Here is a 25,541-nt window from a genome sequence, read left to right as displayed (position 1 = left end):
GAAACGGCCATCCAGTTCTTCCATGTTTCCTATGGTTGTCTAGCTTCAATTGACTCATGATCTCAACTATTAAAGTTTAGAAAATCACCCTGTTTAAAATACTTCAGACTACTTATGTAAATGATTTTGAAATAAAGTTTATTTTGACATATATATAATTACTGGTTTGTTGACTGTCGAATTGAACGAATATTTGATCATCATTATACACATACAATGAACAGAATATCATTTTATAAAGTCAACTAATAGATTTACATCAATTCAGTTCATGAATCAATTATTCAATTAATAATTTCCTGAAAAAAGTAAGAACAAACATTCTAGTAGAATTGCATGAATTCAGTTTTATTTCGTTGGTCCTCGTCAGCTGCTTACAACCTGTGATATTTAAAATTATAATCACATAATGGGTTTAAATTACTTACATGAAAGAGTTTGTTTGGAAGTTATATTGAGGACGTATTCGTATAGTATACCAATGGTCTAAATAAATTTAATAGACTGAATATTATAAGTATATACCTTATGTAAAAGAAAATTCTACAAGATTGATTGTGACAACAGTTCAAACGGCCAGAAACAAGTAAACATTGATAGGACTAAAATGAGTAGAGTTCAGTTGATGAAATAAGAATTATAATTTGGAAGGTAGTTGGAGTAAAACTCAATGATGTGATAAGTGCAAGAAAGAGTTTAAAGAAAAAAATATATTAAGATACAGCGAGGGAATATTAGTCACCAAGGCAAGGAAAAATCGATAACCATCTCCTTTTGAACACATAAATCAGGTTTCTGGCGTCTGATAGTAACGGCTTCAGGGAACTTCAGAAGACTGGAGTTTGAATGCTTACTAATCACCTTAAAGGATTGAAAGGTATCTACCTGATGTCCTGTGTCAAGGAGATGTTTGATGATTGCGCTGTTTATTTTTTCTTCCTCACGTTTTGAGACTTTTTAAAACATGTTTAAAAAATCTAAGATATGCCCTCCTTTGTGTTAGGCTAATGTAGCTGCTTTGGTAGGTACACGTAAATTTATAAATACAGTTAGCGGTAACAGGTTGTAAGCAGCTGACGAAAACCAACGAAATAAAAATGAATTCATGCTATTCTACTAGAATGTTTGTTCTTGCTCTTTTCAAAATGATAAAGGGAACTATGTGTATGTAATAATTTCCTATTTAATATAAACAATGTAGAAATAAGCTTTTGTTTTAGTAGAATATAAACAACAATACTAGATTTATATTGCATGCTATTCGAACATTTTTTCTTCTTCTTATAAATCATAATTCGTATTACTTGAATAAAGTAATGAAATCAAGAAGAAAAAGGTAAACAATCCAAACCACAATCTGTTTATCATATGTGAAGAAAAGTTGAAGAAAAAAGAATATTTGAATAAAAATTCTGAATAAATTCTTTATGAATATAAGTAAACAAATTTCTAAATACTTTTACTATTCAGTCGATTGAACATAATCGGTTTAGTTTATTTTAATCTTTTGATTGATATATACATATATATATGTTATTATTATTATGAAATAAGATCGGATCAAAAATATCTAATTTCATGATTTCAATCTGTAGAACTTCTTAAACTATCTTCATTTTAATTGATAAGAATTGTATGATATTTGTTGTTTCTCTGAAGAAGTGGCTTACCCTGAGTCACGAAACTTCGGAATATCCAATTCTTCTCCTATTAGCAGTCCCATAACAGAAACAAACGGCTGTCCAGTGCTTCCAGATTTTCCATGTTGGTCTAACTTCAGTTGACTCATGATCTCAACTATTGAAATTACTACAATCTCCACAAAACCCCTTCTGATACTATTACAAATATATTATTTTATTTAGAGAAATAATAGGTTGCATACAATTCTTAACAATCAAGGTGAAGATAGTATAAGATCTACGGATTGAAATCATGAAATTAAAGATTTTTGAACCGATCTTATTAAATATATCAAGTAAAAGATTAAAACCAACTAAAGCGATTATTATTTTTATTTATAACAATCTATACAATGCTCAATTTATTCGAACTTATCAAGTCCAACCTTGATAATGATACCTATTGCTTCTCTATTGATTTTAAGAAAAATCAATGTCACAAATTAAGAAATCTATTTTAAACGTGATTCCTTTAAGTTATCATTGATATCTCAGCTACCAAACAATAAAGTGGAATTTAAAAGTAAAGATAAGAAGCATAGATAAACTACACCACCGCCTTCATCACTCTCCGTTAGTTTCATCAACTGAATCAGTGATTCAGTTTAAATAATGAACTTTTTTTTCAGAAAAGAATGACCAGTCTTTACTCCTAAATATTAAATCTATAATTTTTATATTCAATCAACTTGACACACCCTTTTCTTCGAATTAATCTGAAAGTACTTTTTTAAATAACTTTTATGATTAACCTTTTAATGCCACTCGAAATTTATTGATATTATTGTTTAACTGATTATTTGTATTGGAGATTTATTTACTACAATTCAGTACTTTTAATAAATTTGTTCTGATCGTTAGATTTGAAGGTCATCATGGTCATAGGTACTCGGTGATGATGAGTTCCATGCTACGAATAAACAGTTATTAGTTCTTCTTTGATTTACAGTGTTTGTTTAGATAAATACAATTATCAATTTAAACTAAAACAAATATTCCCTGTTATAATAAACTTTCTTTAAATAAAGATCATCTGATTGAAAGTAATAAAGATGTTAATTTCTTGACATCACAACGCATTTTACAAATTAATCTTAGTAGAAACATAATAGAATGATTATTTGCTATTGTAAGTACCATTCAAGGTTATTCCTAAGATCATCGTTTTTTTTTCTACATTTTTGTCTCAATATTTATTAGGTCGATGTTTTAAATGAATAAAACGAAAAAACAAAGCAGATAAAGCTCAGTTGTTATAGTTACAATTTTTGAATTCTTTTTCATTCTTACAAAAAAATTTTAGCCTTTAATTTTTAACTATTCTCTGGATTTAAAACAATTAGTCCCTTTGATAAATTTCGATAATGATATTAGAAGACGAAGATTATCAGAACTATGTGATATATTAGCGCAATACCTTTCGAACAATCTGGTCACACATATACTTGTTAAGAGCATTTATATATAAAAAATAAAAGGTCAACTAGACAGGAAACGGGGTAAGAGGAGATAAGGATAATGATAAGAGTAATAATAATAATCTGAACACAAAGCGAAACCTAATCACTCTGGATAATAAGTCAATATTACCAGGGTAGGTTTAAGGTAAGAACAAATTGTTTTTGAACACACAAAGGGGAATTGAATTTTCGTATGGCTGAGGCTTCACTAAACCTTAGTATACGCCCTTTTACACTCTTATACAACACTCTGAATGCTGGTCTATTGTTTTATATCATTAAATGTCATATATTGTTGAAAGAAGGATTCGGTCCATTGATAAGTAGTCTGGATAAAAAAGTTATTATATTTTGAAAATGGAATTTCGATATATAGAACTCAATTCATCCTACTTCTAAAAATCAAGAAAATTAATCATTTAGTTAAAGGTTGTATAAATGATTTCTTAATTTTGGCTTAATAAATTCGCTCCTATCCTTTAGATGGCTATAAATAAATCAATATAGAAGAAAATGGTGGACTTGTGGATCAATTTCGTGGATTGGTTGAAGTTAGACATTAACACTGTCATATCCCGTTAGCTCAGTGGTTTAAAGGATAAGCGCTTGCGCGAAAGACTGTTAAGTGTCGGGTTCGAATCCCACGGGGCGGAATCGTGGATGCGCACTGATGAGGAGTCCTACAATAAGATGAAACGACTGTTCAATGCTCCCAAATTTTATATAGTTGTCTAGCTGTAACATAGAAAACTTAATAAACTAACATTTTTGTATAAGAACATAGTCTATTTTGAGTCTAGTAAGTAAAAATTGTGCAAAATAACTACGTTATCGATAGATTCAACTTAAGAAAACAGATTCACCGTAAAGAAATAGTTTTTAAGATATTAACTATCGTATTAAACAGCAATAATTGTCAGTTTTTAATCATCTGGCTTGTTGTCTTAATGTCAACTGTTCTTCAGAGTTACTTTATAAACACTTTACAAATTGAAATAAGTCCAAATCTTTAACAAATCATACACTCCAGTAAAAAAGCAAACTAATAAAGTGAATAAAACCCAAGTAAATTGTATTCTTCAAACTCCATTGTCAACTTCTATTACAAAAAAAGAACAACATTTATATTACCTATGAAATAATACAATAGTGATTTTATCCTACAATTAAACTATTCGAAAAAAACAATTGAGTAATTGAATTTTCAAAGCGATTCTTTTAAAATAGTTTATTTTAAAGCAAAAAATAATACTACTTAAATGTACTTTGTTTAATGAAACTAAATTCATTTGTGATCATTTAAACTTCTTAATTGTTGTTTGAAATAGTTTCAAAGCACGCATTAGTCAGGATCAATGAATTAATGCTTAAACAAATATTATTTATCATTTGTTCACTATTAAAAAATAATCTGCTTGTCGTAGTCATAGTGAGTATAAATATTATTAACATTTTTAGAATATGTGTTACATTATCTAATTTTCAGACTCATGATATTAATAAATGAATTCATGAGTTAATTGAAACTAGACTACCATTAAAAACCTTGAATCATTGGATGACCGATTTGTCCTAGTGTGTGACTCCTCAGTGGTACGCATACACGATCCCACCTGCAAGATTTGAATCCACGGCTTTTGGTATGTCCTAAAGTTCTAGTGAGAAGTGGTGAACAGTGGAGTTCAACTTGCTCTGTTGTGAGGTAGTAACTCACTGATGACAATGGTGGACAGTGGTGCGATTGTGGATTGGTTGAAGTTAGACATTAACATCGTTGGATGCTGGCTCAGTAATCTAGTGGTTAAGCGCTCGCGCACAAAACCGATAGGTCCTGGGTTGGAATTGCGCGATTCGGATCGTGGACGCTTACTGCTAGGGCAAAACGGTCATCCAGTGCCTCCAGGTTTTTCATGGTGATCTAGCTTTAATTGACTCGTGAATTCATCTATTAGATTACTAAAATCTCAACAAAACTCCTTTCTGATCAAAATATTAAAGCTAGGAGTGTACCATCATTGTTACTGATGTCAGTCATGAAATGATTATAATGACTTTGCCGAAATACGCTCCGGAACATGTTCCATTTTTTCATTAGTTTAAATGTTAAAATATATGCAACACATGAATATGGTGATTCTTTGTACATGTATCAGTGTTGACTCCAGCTTTCTTGATTGTTATTCGTAAGTTACCCTAGTCGTGAATTAATGACATAATTAACTAATCACATGATCAATATCACATAAAATAATAAACTGGGACTCAAATTAATCAAACTGACTAAATTAATGTTACGTGGAAGATTAGTTTTTTACAAAAGAAAGTGGTATTTTCAAAAGTTAAGAAACAGGTTGGTTTGATTAGAATTTTAACAAATAATCAATAATCTTGAAAGGAATAATGTGATAAAGAACAAACATTTGATTGTTCACATGAGAACATAGTAATATATCCTTTAAAATCAAGTAAAACTGAAACATTGTTGGTAATTTATCCTTTTTACTCAGTTGTTGCTACAAATCAATCAGTTGCATTCAGATTGGACTTGTTAATAATGTGTACTAATCACCAACAAAACAAATATTACATAAGTAAATATTTTTAGGATCCAAATTTCCAGCGTTTTAGTACAAAGCGCTTGTCATTGTTGAGTATTGGTTTTTGGAATTATTTATTAAGTGGTTATTTTTGATGTAACAACGATAGTATTTTCAGTAATAATCGTCACTTCATTTCTCGACTTTGAGTATGCGGATGATGTTGTATTACTGTGCGATGATGCCCAAGACATGCGATCCGCACTCAGTCAGTTGGTAATCAGTGTCCGTAGATACGGTATGTGCTTTGCACCTTCGAAGTGCAAAGAGCTTCTACAAGACTAGCAGGATTCTAGTCCTGTACTCACCCTGGGTGGTGAGAAGATAGAAGTAGTCGAGAAGTTCGTGTATCTAGGTAGCTGCATAAGTGCTGATGGTGGCGTGAGTGGTGAGATCAATGCACGTATAGTGAAGGCCAGAGCAGCTTATGCCAATCTGGGCCATCTTCGGCGCCTTCGTGATGTCAGTCTGGCTGTAAAAGGTCGGATCTACAACGCGTCGGTGAGAGCAGTTCTCCTCTATGCTTGTGAAACTTGGCCTCTTCAAGTTGAGGACGTTAAACGACTCTCTGTGTTTGATCATCGTTGTCTCCGAAGGATTGCTGATATCTAGTAGCAACACCATGTTAGTAACGCAGAAGTTTGGAATCATGTGTTCGGGCACAGAGACGATAATGCAATTGATATCACCATCTTGAAACATAGACTTCGGTGATTTGAACATGTTCTACGAATGTCGTCCCAGAGAATTCCACGTGCATTGTTTGCCGACGCTGGGACTGATTGAAAAAGCGGAGAGGTGGTCAGTGTATGACATGGTGTCGTGGTATGAAAGAAAGCTGCAAAAGGCTGGCTTCTGTTGGTCTTTTACGACTCCTTGGCTGGGGTTCGAGAGATGGTGCTACACAGTGGCTAGAGACTTTATCAGAAATGGCTCAGAATAGAAGCCAGTGGCGATCCTGCCGTAACCTTCTTTTACTCTCTTCATAAAAAGTGGTTGTATCTTCCTTAACTGAAAGATTTCTTTTGGTTGTACCTTTCCGTTTCCCCCATTATTATTATTATTACACTAGCATACACTAATCTGTGGTCGTTATTGTCCTATTTTTTTCTTATACGCACCTCACATTCTTTTTCTGTTCCCATTTTCATTGATTTGTGTGGCGCATATATATCTGGTGCCCCCTTGTACCAATATTTATGTGTTCAAATAAATAAATAAATAATAAAAATAATAAATAATAATAGTATTTAAGACTAGAGTATTTGTGAACAAAATTAACATTCCTTGTCGAAATATTTATTACATTTTCTATTCACCAACTAGTATTAAATCGACTAATACTCATATGAATAACTTGTACTGAATTATTGCATCACAGAATCTAACTTCATAGTGTCTCATTTAATACACGTACTTACTTACTTACTTACGCCTGTTACTTCTCGTGAAGGAACATAGGCCGCTCACCATCATTCGCCATCCAACCCTGTCCTGGGCAATCCTTTCGAGCTCCTTCCGGTTGTTATTCATCCTTTCCATATCTGTTTTTATTTCCCGACGTAATGTGCTCTTTGGCCTTCCTCTTTTCCGCCTTCCTTCAGGATTCCAAGTTAGAGCTTGCCTCGTGATGCAGTTTGACGAGTTGAGTAATGTATGTCCTATCCATTTCCATCGTCTTTTCCTAATTTCTTCTTCAGCTGGAAGCTGGTTTGTTCTCTCCCACAAAAGGCTGTTGCTGATGGTATCCGACTAATGGATCTTGAGTATCTTGCGTAGACAGCTATTTATAAATACTTGCACCTTCTTGATGATAGTTGTTGTAGTTCTCCACGTTTCAGCTCCGTACAGTAGAACTGCCTCGACATTCGTATTGAAGATTCTCACTTTAATATTGGTTGAAAGTTGTTTTGAGTACCATATGTTCTTCAACTTTAGGAATGCTGTCCTTACTTTGCCAATCCTCGCCTTTACGTCTGTATCTGAACCTCCTTGTTCATCGATTATGCTTCTCATTTAATACAGATATAGTTTAATCAAATTAACGTTATGTTATAATCATCTTTTTGAATGACATATGATCAATGATAGTCAGCTAAGATAGGTGTTTAACAGTTTTATCATAACTATTCCAAAGTTCACAAGATTTAAATTATTCCTATAGGATTTAAGTTTATTAATTGTATTTAATATATATAGATCGTTTAAATTGTATCTCTAATAGATTATTTCATAATTGACTACATTCATATGTATTTAAACTAAAAATAGTGATAGATAGGTATAGACAAAGACAAAATACTATTTTACTCACAAACGAAAGAGAGAAATAATTCCATTCATATGCTCATTTTTGTTATGCTTAGAAACATTAAATGATTATATATTATGACTATTATTATTATTATTGTTATTAATATATTGGGATATATTATGGTGTATAATGCTTCTTTTCTGACTATTTATACACCTATTCCACAATCTGATTAGTTAAAAAGGGCCAAAAACATCTAGGAAACTAACAAAAATACATCATTCAGAAAAAAAAGAAAAAAAAGAGAAAAAAAGAAAAAGTTGAACATCCATAACAGGAAGTCTCATTTTGTTTACCTACTTAATTTATGTATATAATAAAAGTGTTAAGTTAATGGCATCGATTGGTATTAAAATTTAATGTTAATTTTTTTTGAAAAAAAAAGAAAGGAAGAAAGAAAAAGGGAAGAAAAAAATTAGCAAAAATTTGTTAAGTGCGTTTTAATACATAAATGATGCAATAAGACTGGGGTAAATGTGTATAATTTGATTTTGTCTACATTTGGTTATTTAATTTTCATATATTATTATCATAATATTAGATTATGTTAAAGTAAAGTAGATTCATTTAAAAAAGGTAAAACAATGAACATTTCCTATGAAACATGATTATTTGTTTCATGATTCTAAATGAACAAAAGAATTTGTTTACTAGTATAGGGGTTGTGGAGATTATTAATTTTTTTTATTTAGATCATGAATCGATTGATGTCAGACCACCTTTGGAAACCTGGAAGCACTGGATGACCTTTTCGTCCTATTGTGGGATACCTCAGCAGTGTGCATCCACGATCCCGCTCGCGGGATTTGAACCCAGGGCCTTCAATCTGGTGTGCGAACGCTTAACGTACTGGACCACTGAGCCGTCATCCAATGGTGATAGTGTCTAACATCAACCAATCCACGAAATTGTGCAACCAACTTCCGTTGTACTGAAGTAGACACATGTCTCTACCCGAAACGGATTAGCTTCATTTGTCACGGCTTCTCACTAGAACTCCGAGAATTCCCTCACGAAGCTACTCACTAGTGAGCACATTTTGATTACTAGTATGGGGGTTGTGGAGATTATTAAGTATTTTTTATTGAGATCATTAACCAGTTGATGTCAGACCACCTTTTGAAACCTGGAAGCACTGGACGGCCGTTCGCGCGCGAGACCGAGGGCCCTGGGCTCGAATCCCGCGAGCGGGATCGTGGATGCACACTACTGAGGAGTCCCACAATAGGACGAAAAGGTTGTCCAGTGCTTCCATGTTTCCAAAGGTGGTCTGACATCAATCGATTCATGATCTCAATCAAAAAAATAAGAAATTGTGTTTATTTTAAATAAATTAATATTTTTCTATGTAAATATATGTGTTTAGTTACAGATTAAAAAGAATCAAATTTAGTCGAAAATTGTTAGAATTCTGTAGTTGAATTCCTGAGTCAAATGAAGTTAGACCACTATGTAAGACCTGGAGCACTGGAAGGCCGTTTTGTCCCAGTATGGGACTCCTTAACATTGCGTATCCATGATCCCGCTGGCGAGATCCAAATCCAGATCATATCGTTCTTGCGCGCAAACGTTTAACTTCAACCAATTCACGATAACGAGCCACACATACACCATTATCTTCAGTAAGTTACTACCTCACAACAGAACCAGGTGAACTCCATTGTTTACCACTTCTCACTAGAACTTCAGGACGTAACAAAAACCCTGGGTTCGAATCTTGCAGGTGGGATCGCGTATGCATACTACTGAGGAGTCCCATACTAGGACAAATCGGTCGTCCAACGGTTCAAGGTTTTCAATGGTAGTTCAGCTCTAATCGACTCATGAATTCAGCTAATAAATTACTACAATAGTAGAGAACGAGAACACGATTGGGGTCAATCGAATGTCTTTGAACACAAAATTACAGAGCATAGTAGTAAAATCTGAGAACCACACAGTAAATACTTCATTTGCAAAATGTCAATCCATTGTCTCAGACTATAATGTTCCACCATTTTTACACGAATCATTCTCTGTTCTCGTTCTGTTTTCTCCAATGTTCTTAAGCTTCTGCTGACTGGTATTTCACTTTTAACTGATGATATATACTACTTATATCTATCGACATTAGTAGCACATACCATAAAATCTCCACAAAACCCCTTACTGATCATAATCATTAGAATTGTTAGAATTGAATGTTCTTCAGTAAGTAAATATTTGGTTATTCGTTTAAACACTAGTTTCAACATAATCACGATATATAACGATTCACCTAGGAGCGTTACAATTTTAAAGAATGTGACTTTGTCTTCTAATTAATGTTTACAAATTCTAGTATAAAACATGTAATTTTAAATGAGATTTGTATATTATGCTACGTATATCTGAAAGTTCAAATGTTATATCTTCTTTCATTTAATTAATCTTGAATATCAGTGCAGAATAAAATGTTATATATTTTATATAGTCTGCAAATGATTTAGATGAAGGATATCTTAGGAAATTTACTAACATCTGATTGGTTAATAGATTGTTTCAAGTTAGGCTAAAAAAACATTTGCACCTACTTAGGTTAAAGTTTATTTATACAACACGACTTCGAAAAAGATACAAAACACATTTTGGATTCTACTAAACAAATATCATTTCAGTAATCTATACATAGTATAAAACAAATCAAGAGTTTATAAAAAGCTACAAAAGAACAAATAGCTGTCCCTTGAAAGTAAATTATTCTGAGTATTTTCTGGGTCCAAATCTAATAACATTTACCACCAAATAGTTTATACATTTTATGCAACCATTCTAAACCAATCTGAGTCTTGTTTTTTTAACAGTGAATAGTTGAATTCTTAATTCTACTTGTTAATTAGGTAGTTTTTATGATTCATTTATATCTGATTTACCATCACGTATTAACAAACCTTTCAGTGACTAATCAACAAAACAAATGTAAATATAATCATCTTGCGTGTTTATTTAATAATTAACCAGCTTACATTAAATTAATTCGTGTAATAAACGTGTAAAACCACTCGATCTAATTAGATTACCATTGAAGAGACAGTAAATTAATAACCAACCTACTGTGGTAAATTATTCTGTCTGGTTAAATTTATTCATTCAGTGAAAATATTTTCAAATTTAATAGGTAACTACTTTGATTAGAATACAAGAATAATAATCAACCATGTGAAAGTGTACTGTGTGCTATTGATATCGATAGATATAAGCAGTATGTATCATCAATCAAAAAAGAAATACCTAGTAGCAGAAGGTTAATAAGATCGAAGAAAAGAGAACGAGAACAGAAAGTGGTTGATGTGGCAAACGAATTATTTAGTGTATAGTTCACAGATTTTACTAAAATATTCTGTAATTTCGCATTCAAAATACATTTGGTTGTCCCTTCTCATGTTCTTGTTCACTACAAAAGTATAACTTTTCAAGATATTTTTTGAAGTTTATAAAAAATGATTAACACACGAAGTCAACTAAAAATAAGTCAAACTAAGTAATGTAAATAGACAGTAAAGGAGTGTAATAAACTACATTTTAGAAATGTTGATTAATAAAGAAATAAATATAGTACAGTCATCAAAATAATATACATTTAACTGAATAAGCATTGATTATGACTTAATGTGTCTCTAATTCAATTAAATGAATATAACATCATAATCTGACAAGATCAATCGCTTAATATGAATGACATACATTTACAAATATGTACATTTCCAAACATAATAATTTAGACATATTTTACATTAAAGGATCATACAACAGAAGTGAAATTTAAAATCTTAATGTGATAAGACAATTGTATAATGCAACTTCATTTCTGACCTTGTTTATTGTCAACAGTTTCAGATTTGATTATTTTCTGTGGAAGTTCAGATTATTTTGGTTAGATTCTAAGGGAAATATAGTAATTCATTTTGAGTTCATACAATTTTCTGATAAATATAGAATAACAGAAATACTTGAGTTTAATCAATCGACCACTATAACTATTCTATAATCTCGTAATAAACTAAAGAACATTTCCATCAAAAACCCACATTATTCAGTGAAGTATTGTAAACCAGATACCATTAAACAGTTGTAACTTTCTTACCTAAAAATCTTCGAAAATATCTATTCATGATTTATAAATCATCTAGATTAAATTAAATATTAAATATTTCATTGGTTAACCGTCAGAAATTATAACTAGTCGAAACGGCCGTCCAGTGTTTCCAAATTTTCCATGGTGGTCTAGCTTCAACTGACTCATGAACTCGTCTATTTAATTACTATAATATCCCAAAAAACCCTTTCTGATAATATTTATCATGTGCTCACTAGTGACTGTCTTCAAGAGGTATTTCCTGGAGTTCTAGTGCAAAGCCGTGGCCAGTGGAGTTCAACTGGGTCTCTTGTTAGGTAGTAACTCACTGAAGGTGATGGTGGACGGTGACGCGATTTCGTTTATTGGTTGAAGCTAGTTATTAACACCGTTAGATGCTGGCCAACTCAGCGATCTAGATATTAAGCGTTCGAGTACGAGACCGATAGGCTCTGGTTTTGAACTCCGCGAGGCGGAATCGTGAACGCTAACTGCCGAGGAGTCCCATACTGGGACGAAACGACAGTCCAGTGTGTCCAGGTTTTTCATGGTAATCTAGCTTCAATCGACTTATGGTCTCAAATATTGAAATTACCGTATTACCCACAAAACCCCTTTCTGATACAATTATTAGTTTCTTGTCTTTCAACACTGTTAATCTGTTTCTCTTTCTTTTATAGTTGTGAAAAACACAACAAATTGATAGTCAGCTGTCATTGTAGTGAATTAATGTATAAAAACTTAATATAACAGTACTGTTATGTAGATTTCCATTATTTTGTCTAATTCGATTAACTGAAATAAGTATTAATCTCATAAACCTTTTATTTAATAATGGCAAATTTGTAAACAAGCGGCATATTAACTTATAATACGTAAATTACACTAATGAGTGTAATATTCAGAAATGGAAAGAACAGTAATATATATAAGTATACCTTTATATTCTTAAATAAATGTTTCATCGCACTAAATATTACCGTAAGTTATGACAATTCATTTGCATGTATTGTTGTTATTAGCTTTTGCTATTCGCTTTAATTACAATCATTAATGTCATTAGTATTATAATTAGTTATTGTCAAAGTTAAATAAGTCCATTTAATATGGAATTATAAATGAACAGTTTTTTGTGGTAAATAAGTGTGTACACATATATTTTTTTACATACACAAGTATATATATATATATATATATGGCTTTTTAATACTGTATAAGTTAGTTCAGAGTTTTGTCAAAGCTTGCAGCTAGAAGTCATATATTAAGTATATGATCATTGTCCAGATGGATCATACTGTTACTATAACTACTAATAATATTAGTAATATTAATCAATATTCCTTAAAATATGATACTGGATATTGTAAAGCTCAATTAAATCTCAAGTGGAAAATGAAATGTTCTTTTTTCTTCTTGAGTTTTTCCATCCTGAAATATTCGAGACTATATGATGGTTAGTTAATGTAGTTTGTTTGCTCTGATTTTCTTGAATTCAAAGGATGTTTCTCATTTTGAACTAATATCTGCCAGAAAACCACTGTAAGAAAATCGACTAGTGTCAAAAATTGAAAAAAAATTAGGAAACGCGAATAGCTAGAATTTAATATGTTTGGTTTATACGTTTTTGTGTTTGCCATGAGAAGTGAATGTTTCTGATTCATTTCCTTGTAGTGCCCTTTGATATGATCTTTCAAGCACAGACAAAGCAGTTGTTGACTTCCTTATTTTTTGAACAGTTCTCCAGCCAGTGTCATTTCTTGGTGAAAATTTTTAAGTTAATTATCTTCTATCTTGCGTTATAGTTCCTTAAAACCTTAATTACATATCTAGAGGATGAAAATAAAAAGTGCACTCAGGAATCGTGGAAGTAGTCTGAAGAAGTAACATATTTACTCAAAGTAGAAAAACTAGAAGTATAAAGAATATGATGCTTAAAATACGACACTGAATGATTATTTTTGAAGCTCTTAGGCAGAATATAACTTTTAACATTTTAATAGTTGCCCTTTCTATTATAACAAGATTGAAATTCATTATCGGAAAGTATGTTGATTGATCACAATTAGTTCCCTTTATAAATCTAAACAAAGCCAGAACAAGCATTGATGCAGAACACTATGAATTCATCATATTTTGTAGTTTCTCATCAGGTGCTTACAACCATATATGTATTGAAAGTTAGCACTGAGATATGATGTAATGTGAAACAATGTATATAGATGAACAAAGGAATTAGAATGACAAAGGTTATCTATAATAACCATATATATTTGGAGTTGGAATCCAAAAAAAACAATAAAGGGTGGGCACTGCATTTATGAAATGAGGTTCGAAGACAGATAAGATAGATTGTGTGATAAGTTTGGTTATGAAGGGTATAATAAGATTACTGAAATTAAAAATTATTAAGATGGGTTACGTAATAACTGAAGGGGATTTAAATAGTTTACATAAGTTAAGAGAACGAAAAATTGAAGGGATGGCCTTGATGTTCATAAAATAAGACCATATAACAAAATAAACAGTAGTTCAATAATGATAATAACATACATAGTTTACTCAGGTATTGATAAGTTTATTACTATCTCTTTCTGAATACATAAATCAGGTTTGAGCTTTTTATTGCTATTGCTTCAGCAAACTGAAGAGAGGCCGTGTTTTTCCTACTAATAATCTTGAAGGCTTTTGGAATATCAATGTTATGACCGTTTTCAAGTACATACCAAGATATTTCCCTCTTTAAAGTCATTGCACCTCTTAGTCTCAAATTCTATGGATCACTGAGTAGCGACTAATGTAATAAATGTATGACCCTTTCTTGTGGATAGAATTTTGTTGTTTAAGTTCAAATGTGGAACAGATCAGTGTCTCAAATGGAAAATGGTTTGCCTAAAGTATACAGATACGCTTTGTTTACGAGTCTCAACAGACCTCGGACTGCCTACGTTTGAAGTCTAATGTATGCGTTTTTGAGTCATTTAGATTAATAAACATGTTATGACTAGATCACACTATAGACCACGCGAACAGGGCGTTATTTATTATTTAGTGATGAGTTAGTGTGAATATCTCAGTACTATGGGAGTTCTGTCATTGCCTAATTAGATTAGTGACAGCATCTCGGACTATAAATCCGAATCCCATAAGAAGCATAATTCCTCTCAAGATTATCGATATGCTTTACTGATGGATGTTAACTTGAACGACAACTAGATTTAAAATTCCTTAATGATCCTCTCTAATCACCTAAAATCAAACGTAAATCTATGCGAATTGTTGATATGTCTTTAATGCATTGAATTTTCATCATTAATAAAAAAAGCCCAATTATAGGAAGTATTTTTTTCCAGCGTTTGGTTTTAATTAGGCAAAACGTCCTCTATAAAATAGTGAAACATGGACTTATCAAGATTTTTCAGTCATCTTAGACTATTATTCAGTGGATATTGTCGAGGTACAGTATAGAATTCAGGTTGCATAGTGATAGATAATTCAAGAGCAATACAAATTTTTCGACTAATTCTTTGGATAGTGATATTTCTAGTAGAAACTAATTAGGAACTAATTACAATTTCCATAGTGAATTCTTACATGATCAGTTGAATTTCATACTTTTTTTCTCCCACTAATCATTTTTCTATTTTCACAAAATAGAAAAACCATACTATAATACTTAATTTGCAAAATGTTCTATAAATGTCTCGAACTTCATTGTTCTTGCGTTTCCATACTAATTGATTTCTATTCCAGCTCTTCCTTTCTTGATCTTCTCCATCTTCTGCTGCCAGACATTACATTCCTAGCTCGCGTCATATACTACTTATATCAATATAAGTAGCACGCACCACAGTACAAATGTTACTTATTCAGTCAACTAAAACTGTTCATTCATAACAGTCTAAATAACTATTTCATTGAATTATTCTTTTTTTATTTTCATTTGTTCTTGGTTCTCATGTTAACTGTTTATGAAAAATTATTTGTGTCTATTTTTTCTTTCTCGCTGTAGGTTTAATACAATTAAGACATGTAAAAGAGTTTAAAGCTGCTAAAGAATTGGAAAATCAGTATCAACAACAAACTTCACGTAAACAAGAAAATCAAGAAACAAAAACAAAAATAAAGCACTCAAATATTAGTAAATATCCATGTACTCTTGGTATATTTCCAGCTAGAAGTAGTAGTGGTAGTAGTGGAGGTTTAATTGGAACTAATCAACAAAGTCCATTTCATCATTTAATTAGTGGTGGTGTTCTCGGTGCTACTGTATTAACATTAGCAGCTAAAGATAATCGTTCAACGAAAGAATTAATAGATATTCAGAAACATCAGCAACCAACAGCTTCCCAGTTAGAAAAAAACACTATATCACAAATGAAAGAACAACCGAACTTAGAAGAAAATAGTAGTGATAAACCATGGACTCAACAACGCACTAATCAAAATAATGAAGCTTTACTTGATGAATATCATCATGAATGTAATTGTTCTAATCTAGCCATTGATCCTTTAGCCGCGGAACAAGTTATTTATAATCATGATGCATCAGTAGACTCTATAACAAGGAATGCACATAATCTTTCAAGCGATACAAGTAATGCAAGCAAGACAAGTCAACCAGTTTCAGAAATTCATTTGCATAAACACAATCACTATTATGATAAAATAAGGTATCAACTAGCCCGTTCTGCTACTGTCACATCATCATCGCCAATGAAGAAACATATTCAACTTGAAACTACTCACAATATTAATCAACGTCAAGCAGATTTGATTGGATTACAAGAAACTCTAAGTGTACCGGGTTTAGCAAGACAGTGGACAGATGACAGTGATTACACAGATGATTACAGCATTTATAAGAGACAAAATTCGTTCGAAACAAATGATAGACAACAAAGCTATGATAGTAGTAATATGTCGTTGTATACACACTCTGCTAACACATATAATGAGACATTATTCAAGCAATATGATACTAACAATGAAAATCAATCAGGCAGAATAAATCAAGATAACAACTTAAGATTAAGTAATACAAATGTAAAGTTCGTATCAAAACAACCCAGTTTAGATAGAAACGAAGTAAAAAATGTACAGTTTAATAAAGAATTAAATGATGAAAAACGTGCAAATAGTGTTACAAACTACTTGAACACTTGCCCAGTATCCTACTTAAATTCAGGCTGTCACTCTCGTATTAGACGATTAAGAGAAAATTTTGAGAAAACTAGGAGTTCAACATATACATGGAAGCCAACAAGGAATATGGGAGGGTTATTAGAAAGTAGAACAGATGAAGAACAACCTTTAGCCACTACACGAATTTCTGGTAGTGATTCTCGAGTCTTCCATACCCCAGAAGCATTAGCTACAATTGTAGATAAGAATTCTACAATCACAGTGGAAAATGTACCACAAATTTCAATTGAAGAAAACGAAGATACTGGTAAATCCGTGAAAATATCAGGGACTAAAGAACAAGAAAGATTTTCGCCCCCTACATTAGATTTACAGGTTACTGATAAACATGATAATTCTGATGATATACATAAAACTCCATTAATATCACCTTTAATCAATATAGAATCTGAAGTGGAAGAAACAGCAGACGACAGCGAACGATCCATAATGCAACGCCGGTAAGAATATATCCCTATTATCCATGTTTTTACTTATATTTTAAAAAATCTACAACAGTAAACCTGTTTTTTACATCCAATTCCGAATATCTTCTGAAAGACAACAAATTCGTTAAGAATGAATTTTTATCTGCCAAAATTAAAATCATCAGTATTGGGTTGTTCAGATCATAAACCAATTGACACCAAACCACCATTGAGAACCTGGAAGCACTGGACGGCCGTTTCGTCCTATTGTGGTACTTCTCAGCGGTACGCATCCACGGTCCTGGTCACGAGATTCGAACCCAGGTCGTTCAGTTTCGCGCGCGAAGGCCTAAAATCTTGACCACTGAGTTGGCTGGCATCCAACGGTGTTAACGCCTAACTTCAGCCAATCCGAGAAATTGCGCGACCATCTTCCATTGTACTGAGGTAGATACCTGTCTCTACCTGATATGGATTAACTCTACTTGTTACGGCTTCTCACTAGAACTTCGAGAATTCCTTCACGAAGGTAGTCACTAAAGATCTTACTTACTTACTAACGCCTGTTACTCCTCGAGTCACTAGAGAGTACATTATAATTACCTGTATTAGTCTGTGGAGATTATTAAGTTAAGCGTTCGCGCGCGAGATCAAAATACCTGGGTTCGAATCATGCGTACCGCTGAGAAGTACCACAGTAAGACGAAACGGCCGTCCAGTGCTTCCAGGTTCTCAATGGTGGTTTGGTGTCAATTGGTTCATGATCTCAATCAAAAATTAAAATCAATTCTTTTTGTGTATTACAATCAAAGTAAAAAAGATTATGCATAAGTTAGTAAAATATAGCATAATATATAAATAAAAATATGAAATATGTAAAAATTATATATCGAAGGCTTGCTGATACAATTATTTTATCAAGTTTAAAACAAGTTTAATCGACCTAGTAATGTGTTAAAATAGTATATACTAAAACAATTCATAGTAAGGACAAGATACTATGACTTTGATCACTATCTTTGAAATGATTCATGCAAATCTTAAAATAAGTTTTGCGATAATTCAATTAAAATGTTAACAATAACTAAGTTTTAACGTTACTGGATGCATGACATTGTTTGTGAGATATCTTAAAATATACTTCTGAAAAGAGCAAAAACAAAGATTCTAGATTCTGCTAGAATCTTTGTTCTTACACATTTCAATATGATAAAAGAAACTATGCATATGAAATATGCTTCTGTCTATACAATCATCATGAAGGTTTGACTATTGATTATCAAATACAACCTTTTTTATGTTTTCATTATTGTTTCAACATGTTTAATTATGCAATTTGTTGAAAGTAATTGATAACACCTTTTTTCTTATAGTTTCATAACGAAATCAAATGATCTAACATTATCCATGAAGGAGATTTAATGATATCTAATACTTAGTTATGATACATAACTGCTATATACATTCACCTTCAGTAATAAAACTTTCTGTATTCACCCCACTTTCCTAAATGTTTTATTATTGATTAATTTTCCTTAAATTATAGTAAACAGTCAAATATTTTATGGACATCATAACAGAAAATTTTCAGGTATTTTTACTGTCTACTATTTCCCACTAATACTTTTACTTTACTTAACTTACATCTATTACTCGTAATGGAGCATAGGTTGGATATTTCTAAGTGATAGAATATTCAGTTTAAATAATATATTTAGACAATAGTTGGTAAATTATATTTACATTAAGTGACAAGAAAAACAAATATTTATAGTTTACGTTAAGATAATCATCAATATCCTCTACGATGTATAAAAATTATATATATATATATATATATATATATATATATATATATATATATATATATATATATATATATATATATATATATATATATATATATATATATATATATAACTTACTGACGATATCTGTTCAATGATAACTGTTTAAACTAATATAGAATAGATATAATATGGCCAAGAGTTTTTTGATGGAGTTTTGTTCTCTCAGCTGGATTGTTTGGTCGAGGAGTTTTCATCGTTCTTCTGAACGATGAATCATCTACCTGAGCAACAAATCTCCACCATGGCTAAGAGTGAAATTCAGGAGCATGTTTCTTATTTTTTGAAGCTTGTCCGCTAAATTTGCGTGCATACTAGATTTGATGTTAAATTTGATTCCTGATTTCTTCAAGAAATAGTTCACATATAGTTTTAAAAGTTTACTTAAGTTATCGAAAGATATGAGCCATTATGCACGTCTGTTTGAATACAATCCAAAAGACGTGAGGTTAGCAAATAAGGATTCTTTTACATATTGACATGAAAGTGTGGAAAACAAAATTTGAAGGGTTTTAATTTATATATTTTATCGAAATCAATAATTATTTTAAAGTTGTCTATAGATGTCCCTTTTTTACATCACATATTCATTTCAGCCTGGTTACTACTGAAATTGGTTAACAGGTTAACCTATTAAACTGTCTAGAATCAAACTAAATACCTTCAAGTTTATATTCCAACTACTGATCAGTCATTTATTAGTTCACATTCTAAACTTAGTTCTCATTATCAAGAGACTATCATGCACTATCATCATTCACACCTATCTTACATGGTTTAACTGCGCCAGTCTGTATAAAAAAATATGTATTTTTATTTAATAAGTGACAAACTTATATATATATATATATATATAAATGACTTTTGAAACTGAGAAAACCTCAAATTGATGTATAGTTATAACTATTCTTTCTAATCGTAATTTTTATTCAATCTAAAATGTTCTTAACGCTTAACTTTTATTATTTCCTATCCATTCAATTTTAGTCTCCTATGATTATAGATATAATTCATAAAAGTAGCCTGTTCTAAATACATTCTAAATAGATAGAGATTTAAACACTTCAATAAAATCGACTATATTAACTTTAATACTTTGAAAATATTTGCCTATTCTTCATATTTTTTATTTGTTTGAGCTCTACACTATAAAGTAGATGAATTGAATTAAGTTAGATAAACAAATGTATCTAAATCCTTTATATAAAAGTGTTCCTACAACTAACATACAATTTTGAGATGGTGGAGAAGAATTGTAGCTGAAATGGATGATTTTGGTGGAGTTTTGTCCTCTGAGCTGAATGGTTTGGTCGTGGAGCTTTCATCGTTCTTCTGAACGACATCATCAGCACAAAATGCAGACTTCTATTTCCACGACCAAACCATCCAGCTCAGAGAACAAAATTCCACCAATAACATCCAATTTTGTATATACGGGTTGGATTAGTCATTTAATTCTGATTAGTTTAATGGATATTTGATTTGATTTTAATTAAAATGATAAGTAATTAGAATCACATCTATCCTACTTTATATGATTAGTTTCTTCACAAAGAAATATGTATAAATGTCAATATCATTTTTAATAATTTTTATATTAACTCTTCTCCCGTCTCTTATTATCATAGATCCTATTCTGATTTTTTTTCTCTTTTTTAGTCACTATTAACCAAAGTATTTTTAATATGATAGTTCTTCATCACTTTGGATTATTGAATAAGGAAAAGAGAATTCAGCGAAGAAAAGTTTCTTTTCGACGAACTCATTTGCGTTCGTATATATAGTTATATGGAAAATGTATGTCTATAGAAGGGTAGTAAGGATCGCACTTTAAACTCTAATCATTTATTGTTATTACCTTATACAAGTTTTCTTGATTATCATTCAATTTATTATCATGACCTTTGTTGTTTGTCGCTTTTCTTCATATCTATCAATTGAACTATTATCAGACCCATTAATTCTGTTCTTCCTTACCCCTTGATTAGTACGTTAACCTCATTTGTTATTTATGCTCGAATCCATTTTTGTGATACAATTGTTTCTATCCTTCTATTGACATATATTTTCCATATATATATATACGAATGTACAGTTTAAGTAAATGATTTCGACGAAAAGAAAATTTTCTTCGCTGAATTCTCTTTTTCTTATTCAATGACACTATGGGTTATTTTAACTTTGGATTATTTACATACTCAAGAACCTTCGAAATAGAATTTGTGTTTCTATTCTGTAAATGTTATTATTCAAGCAATTGTTTCAATATGTATCAAACTTCATCCTTAAGCATGTACATATCATTGATTTTCTAATATTTGATAATTATTATTATTTTCAAAGCAAATAAATACTATATATATTATTGCAAACCTTAAGTACAACAGTAGTGAACGAGAACACAAATGGGGACAATCGCATGTATTTCAAGACAAAATTACAGGACATTTTAGTAAAATATAAGAACCATAGAGTAAATACATCGTTTGCAAAATGTCAATCAATCGTCCAAGATTTCATTACTCCTTCGTTTTCACACCAATCATTCTCTGTTCTCATTGTCTTTTCTTTGATCTCCTTAACGTTCTGCTGACTGGTATTTTACTTTCGATTGATGATACATACTATTTGTATCTGTCGTCATCAGTAGCACACATCATACAACATATCTGTAGAATTTAAGTCAATTTTGCATACTTTACAAAGCAATCTGCTAGTGGATGATCATTAAGATAACTGACTAACTTGTATATACTGCTTTAGTGTAACGGTCTATTTTATTTAGATTATACTTTTTAAGCAGTTGACAAGCAAATCTAACAAATTAAAATGGATACATACTATTCTTGCTTAAATTGTCACCGATCATTACAAATTTTGTATATATAGTTAACTACTCATGTGGAACTAAATGATATTTTATGGCGCTCTGACGTCATCTGATAGCATTAAACACAGAAATTATCCGCTTCATTTTATAACTAAGAAAATTTAGATTAAGAATATAATTCCATAGGAAATGTGATACAGTATATAAACTATTTACAATCAGGATTGTTTATTATTCATCATCATAACATTACACTATCAGTCCATTAAATTTTAGATAATAACATCTAATATTCATCCGTTCAGAGTAGGCTATAACATCAGTTTTTAGCTTTGTTTGTTACGGATTTATCTTATTTCAACACAGATATTGGTACAAAAAGGCACCAAATACATAGGCGCCACAAAAATCTCATTCGATATGTGTGAGGGCTGTGATACTGCCCGGGTACCCAAACCGAAACAGGTGGTTTTCTTAGGTGGCCACTCCCCGAGCCTTCGACCTGAAGGTCTGATCCACAAGGCACTGGAGCATTGTCAGGAGATTCAGTCCCATGGAAGCCGGTGACCAACAATTGGTTCATACGCCATTTGTTCCCGCAGGATACTGGAGCCCATATGCACCATTGGTTTGGAATCCGGTTAAAGCGTCGGATATTCGCTTTTCGTCTTCTCGATTTGTAAGCAACACCCCCGCCACGAGAAGGCAGTGAGTACGACTTCCCTGGCAGAGGCTATATACGCGTGGCCATGTGAGAGCATTTCGAGAGGGAGAGCGGACTTTCCCCACTCTCGGCCGTACCAGGGCATTTGGGGGCATTTGTTACGGAACTCTCCAACCGTTGATAAGGATGCTCCGATTTCATGTTCATAGTAATTAAGCTATTGAATTCATTACTAAAAAGTGAATATTACTTTGTTTTGTATACAAATACATGAGAGTAAAGTAGATTACATATGAAAAATTATTTTTTTCAAAGTTCAACTCAAATTAGTAGTATTTTTCATGTTTTACATATCTTTCAACTTTTTACAACAGTTCGTTGGTTGAGGTTAGATATTAACACCATTGAGATGGTGGAGAAGATTTGTAGCTCAGGTGGATTATTTTGGTGGAGTTTTGTTCTCTGAGCTGTTCTCTGAGCTCAGAGAACAGCTCAGAGAACAAAACTCCACCAAAAACATTAACACCATTGCATGTCGGCTCAGTGGTCTAGTTGGTTAAGCGCCTGGCGCGAGACTGATAGGTCCTGGATTCGAGTCTCGCGGGTTGCGGGATCGTGGATGTGCTCTGCTGAGGAGTCCCATAATAAGACGAAACGGCCGTCCAGTATTTCCAGGTTTTCTATGGTGGTCTAGCTTCAACTGACTCATGATTTCAATCAAAAACTTAAACTGATTTTACTAGTAATGAAACTCATTTCACTGTTTACTTATCATAAGAATTTAAAATAATAACGTTTCATAACTCAGTGTAAGCCACTTGTCCAGAAAACAAATAACCAAATCAAAATAATCCAACTTTAAATAGTAGAAAGGAACAACTATAACTATAAATGAAATAATAAATTGTTGTACTACATGCAATTATCCTACAAGCAATATTTCAATCTGTTCAGATGGTATATTTAAAGAACTTTATTTCCACACAGAATATGCTCTGAGGACGTTGTCTATAATACCGATGAAAATTTCATAAATGGACCATCTTACTCAAAGAATACAAATTAACAACATCAGTCTTCAAAAATATTAATCAAAATTTAGACGAAATAGAATGTGGCCAACAGTGGAGACAACTTGTGTCATAATAACTATATAGAAGTGATTCACACAAGATGTCAGCCAAAACTGATCAAATTTTAATCAAAAACATCAACAACATGATATAATCCAAACCATTTCAAAATTGAAATAAATCTAAGTTATTTTGAATAACTCCACTCCAAATAGAAACTAAAAGCTTTTAGTCATATTAACATAAACAATTTATTTCAATTGCCTATTTCATAGTTTCAATCAATTAATTTATATACCCTTAACAAAATAAATTTTTTTTAACTAATTCACATAATTTCAATAGTTGAAACCAATTAAAGCTAGACCACCATGCAAAACCTGGAAGCACTGGATAGCCTTTTCGTCCTAGTATGGGACTCCTCAGCAGAGTACATCCACGATCCCGCAACCCGTGAGACTCGAATCCAGGATATATCAGTCTCGCATGCGAGCGCTTAAGCACTAGACCAGTGAGCCGGCTGGCATCCATTAGTGTCAATGTCTAATTTCAACTAATCCACGAAATTGAGCAATACATCCACCATTCTCATCAGTGATATAATATCTCACAACAGACTTGGTTGAACTCCACTGGTCACGGCTTTTCACCAGAACTCCAGGATATAAAAGAAAGTATGACAAATAGTCAAACTATATTGAATTAAATCTGATTCATTAGCATAAATAATAATTAAAAAAAACCAGATCGATTCATGTTAATAATTAATCACTTTTATCCAAATAAAATGTCAACCATTTAGGTTTAATTAGGTTGAAATTTTCTATTCAATGATTTAACAGGTAAAAATGACTGATTTAAAACTAAACAAAAAGAAAAGAAGTTTTTTGAACAAAATTATATGCAACCAGTGAAATATGTATTAATATGTATTCATAGAAAACGTTTACCTTAACGGATTGAACTGCATAAATCACATTTTTTGTTTCACTAGTTCTCATTATTATTCCTATTTGTGAGCGTATATATATATATATATATATATATATATGCGCCTATTTCAATGACAAACCAAATGCGTTGTATGAATGATTTCATGTTACGTAATGTAACAGCTATACAATTGCATAATTGTTAGTTAGACAAATGATTATTTTTATAATAATTAAAGAATAATAGTTTTTTTCTTTAAACATTCTATTATATTATTTACTGGTAATTAGATGTTACATCAATTACGTCACCAATGAATTAATCAATAAGTAACTGATTGATCATTAAACTATAATTAACAGTAGAAATGTAACTATTATAGATAGATGAAAATCATTATAAATTATTGAAGCAGTTACCGTTTTCGATAACACTGATA

General features: G+C 31.6%; 1 protein-coding gene across 3 annotated transcripts in view; it reads left to right on the top strand.

Moving 5' to 3' along the window:
* KCNN2_1 (Small conductance calcium-activated potassium channel protein 2) overlaps positions 1-25,541 on the top strand; it is a 135,207-nt gene that overhangs the window by 27,515 nt on the left and 82,151 nt on the right. For all 3 annotated transcript variants that reach the window (XM_051209662.1, XM_051209663.1, XM_051209664.1), the window contains exon 2: positions 16,156-17,788. In XM_051209662.1, coding sequence (XP_051075122.1) covers positions 16,156-17,788 — 1,633 coding nt within the window. The remainder of the gene's footprint in view (positions 1-16,155; positions 17,789-25,541) is intronic.

Source organism: Schistosoma haematobium, chromosome 1, assembly GCF_000699445.3.
Source record: "Schistosoma haematobium chromosome 1, whole genome shotgun sequence".
Classification (NCBI taxonomy): domain Eukaryota; kingdom Metazoa; phylum Platyhelminthes; class Trematoda; order Strigeidida; family Schistosomatidae; genus Schistosoma; species Schistosoma haematobium.
Note: the sequence above shows the minus strand (reverse complement) of the source record. Positions and strands in the feature narration are given on the sequence as shown.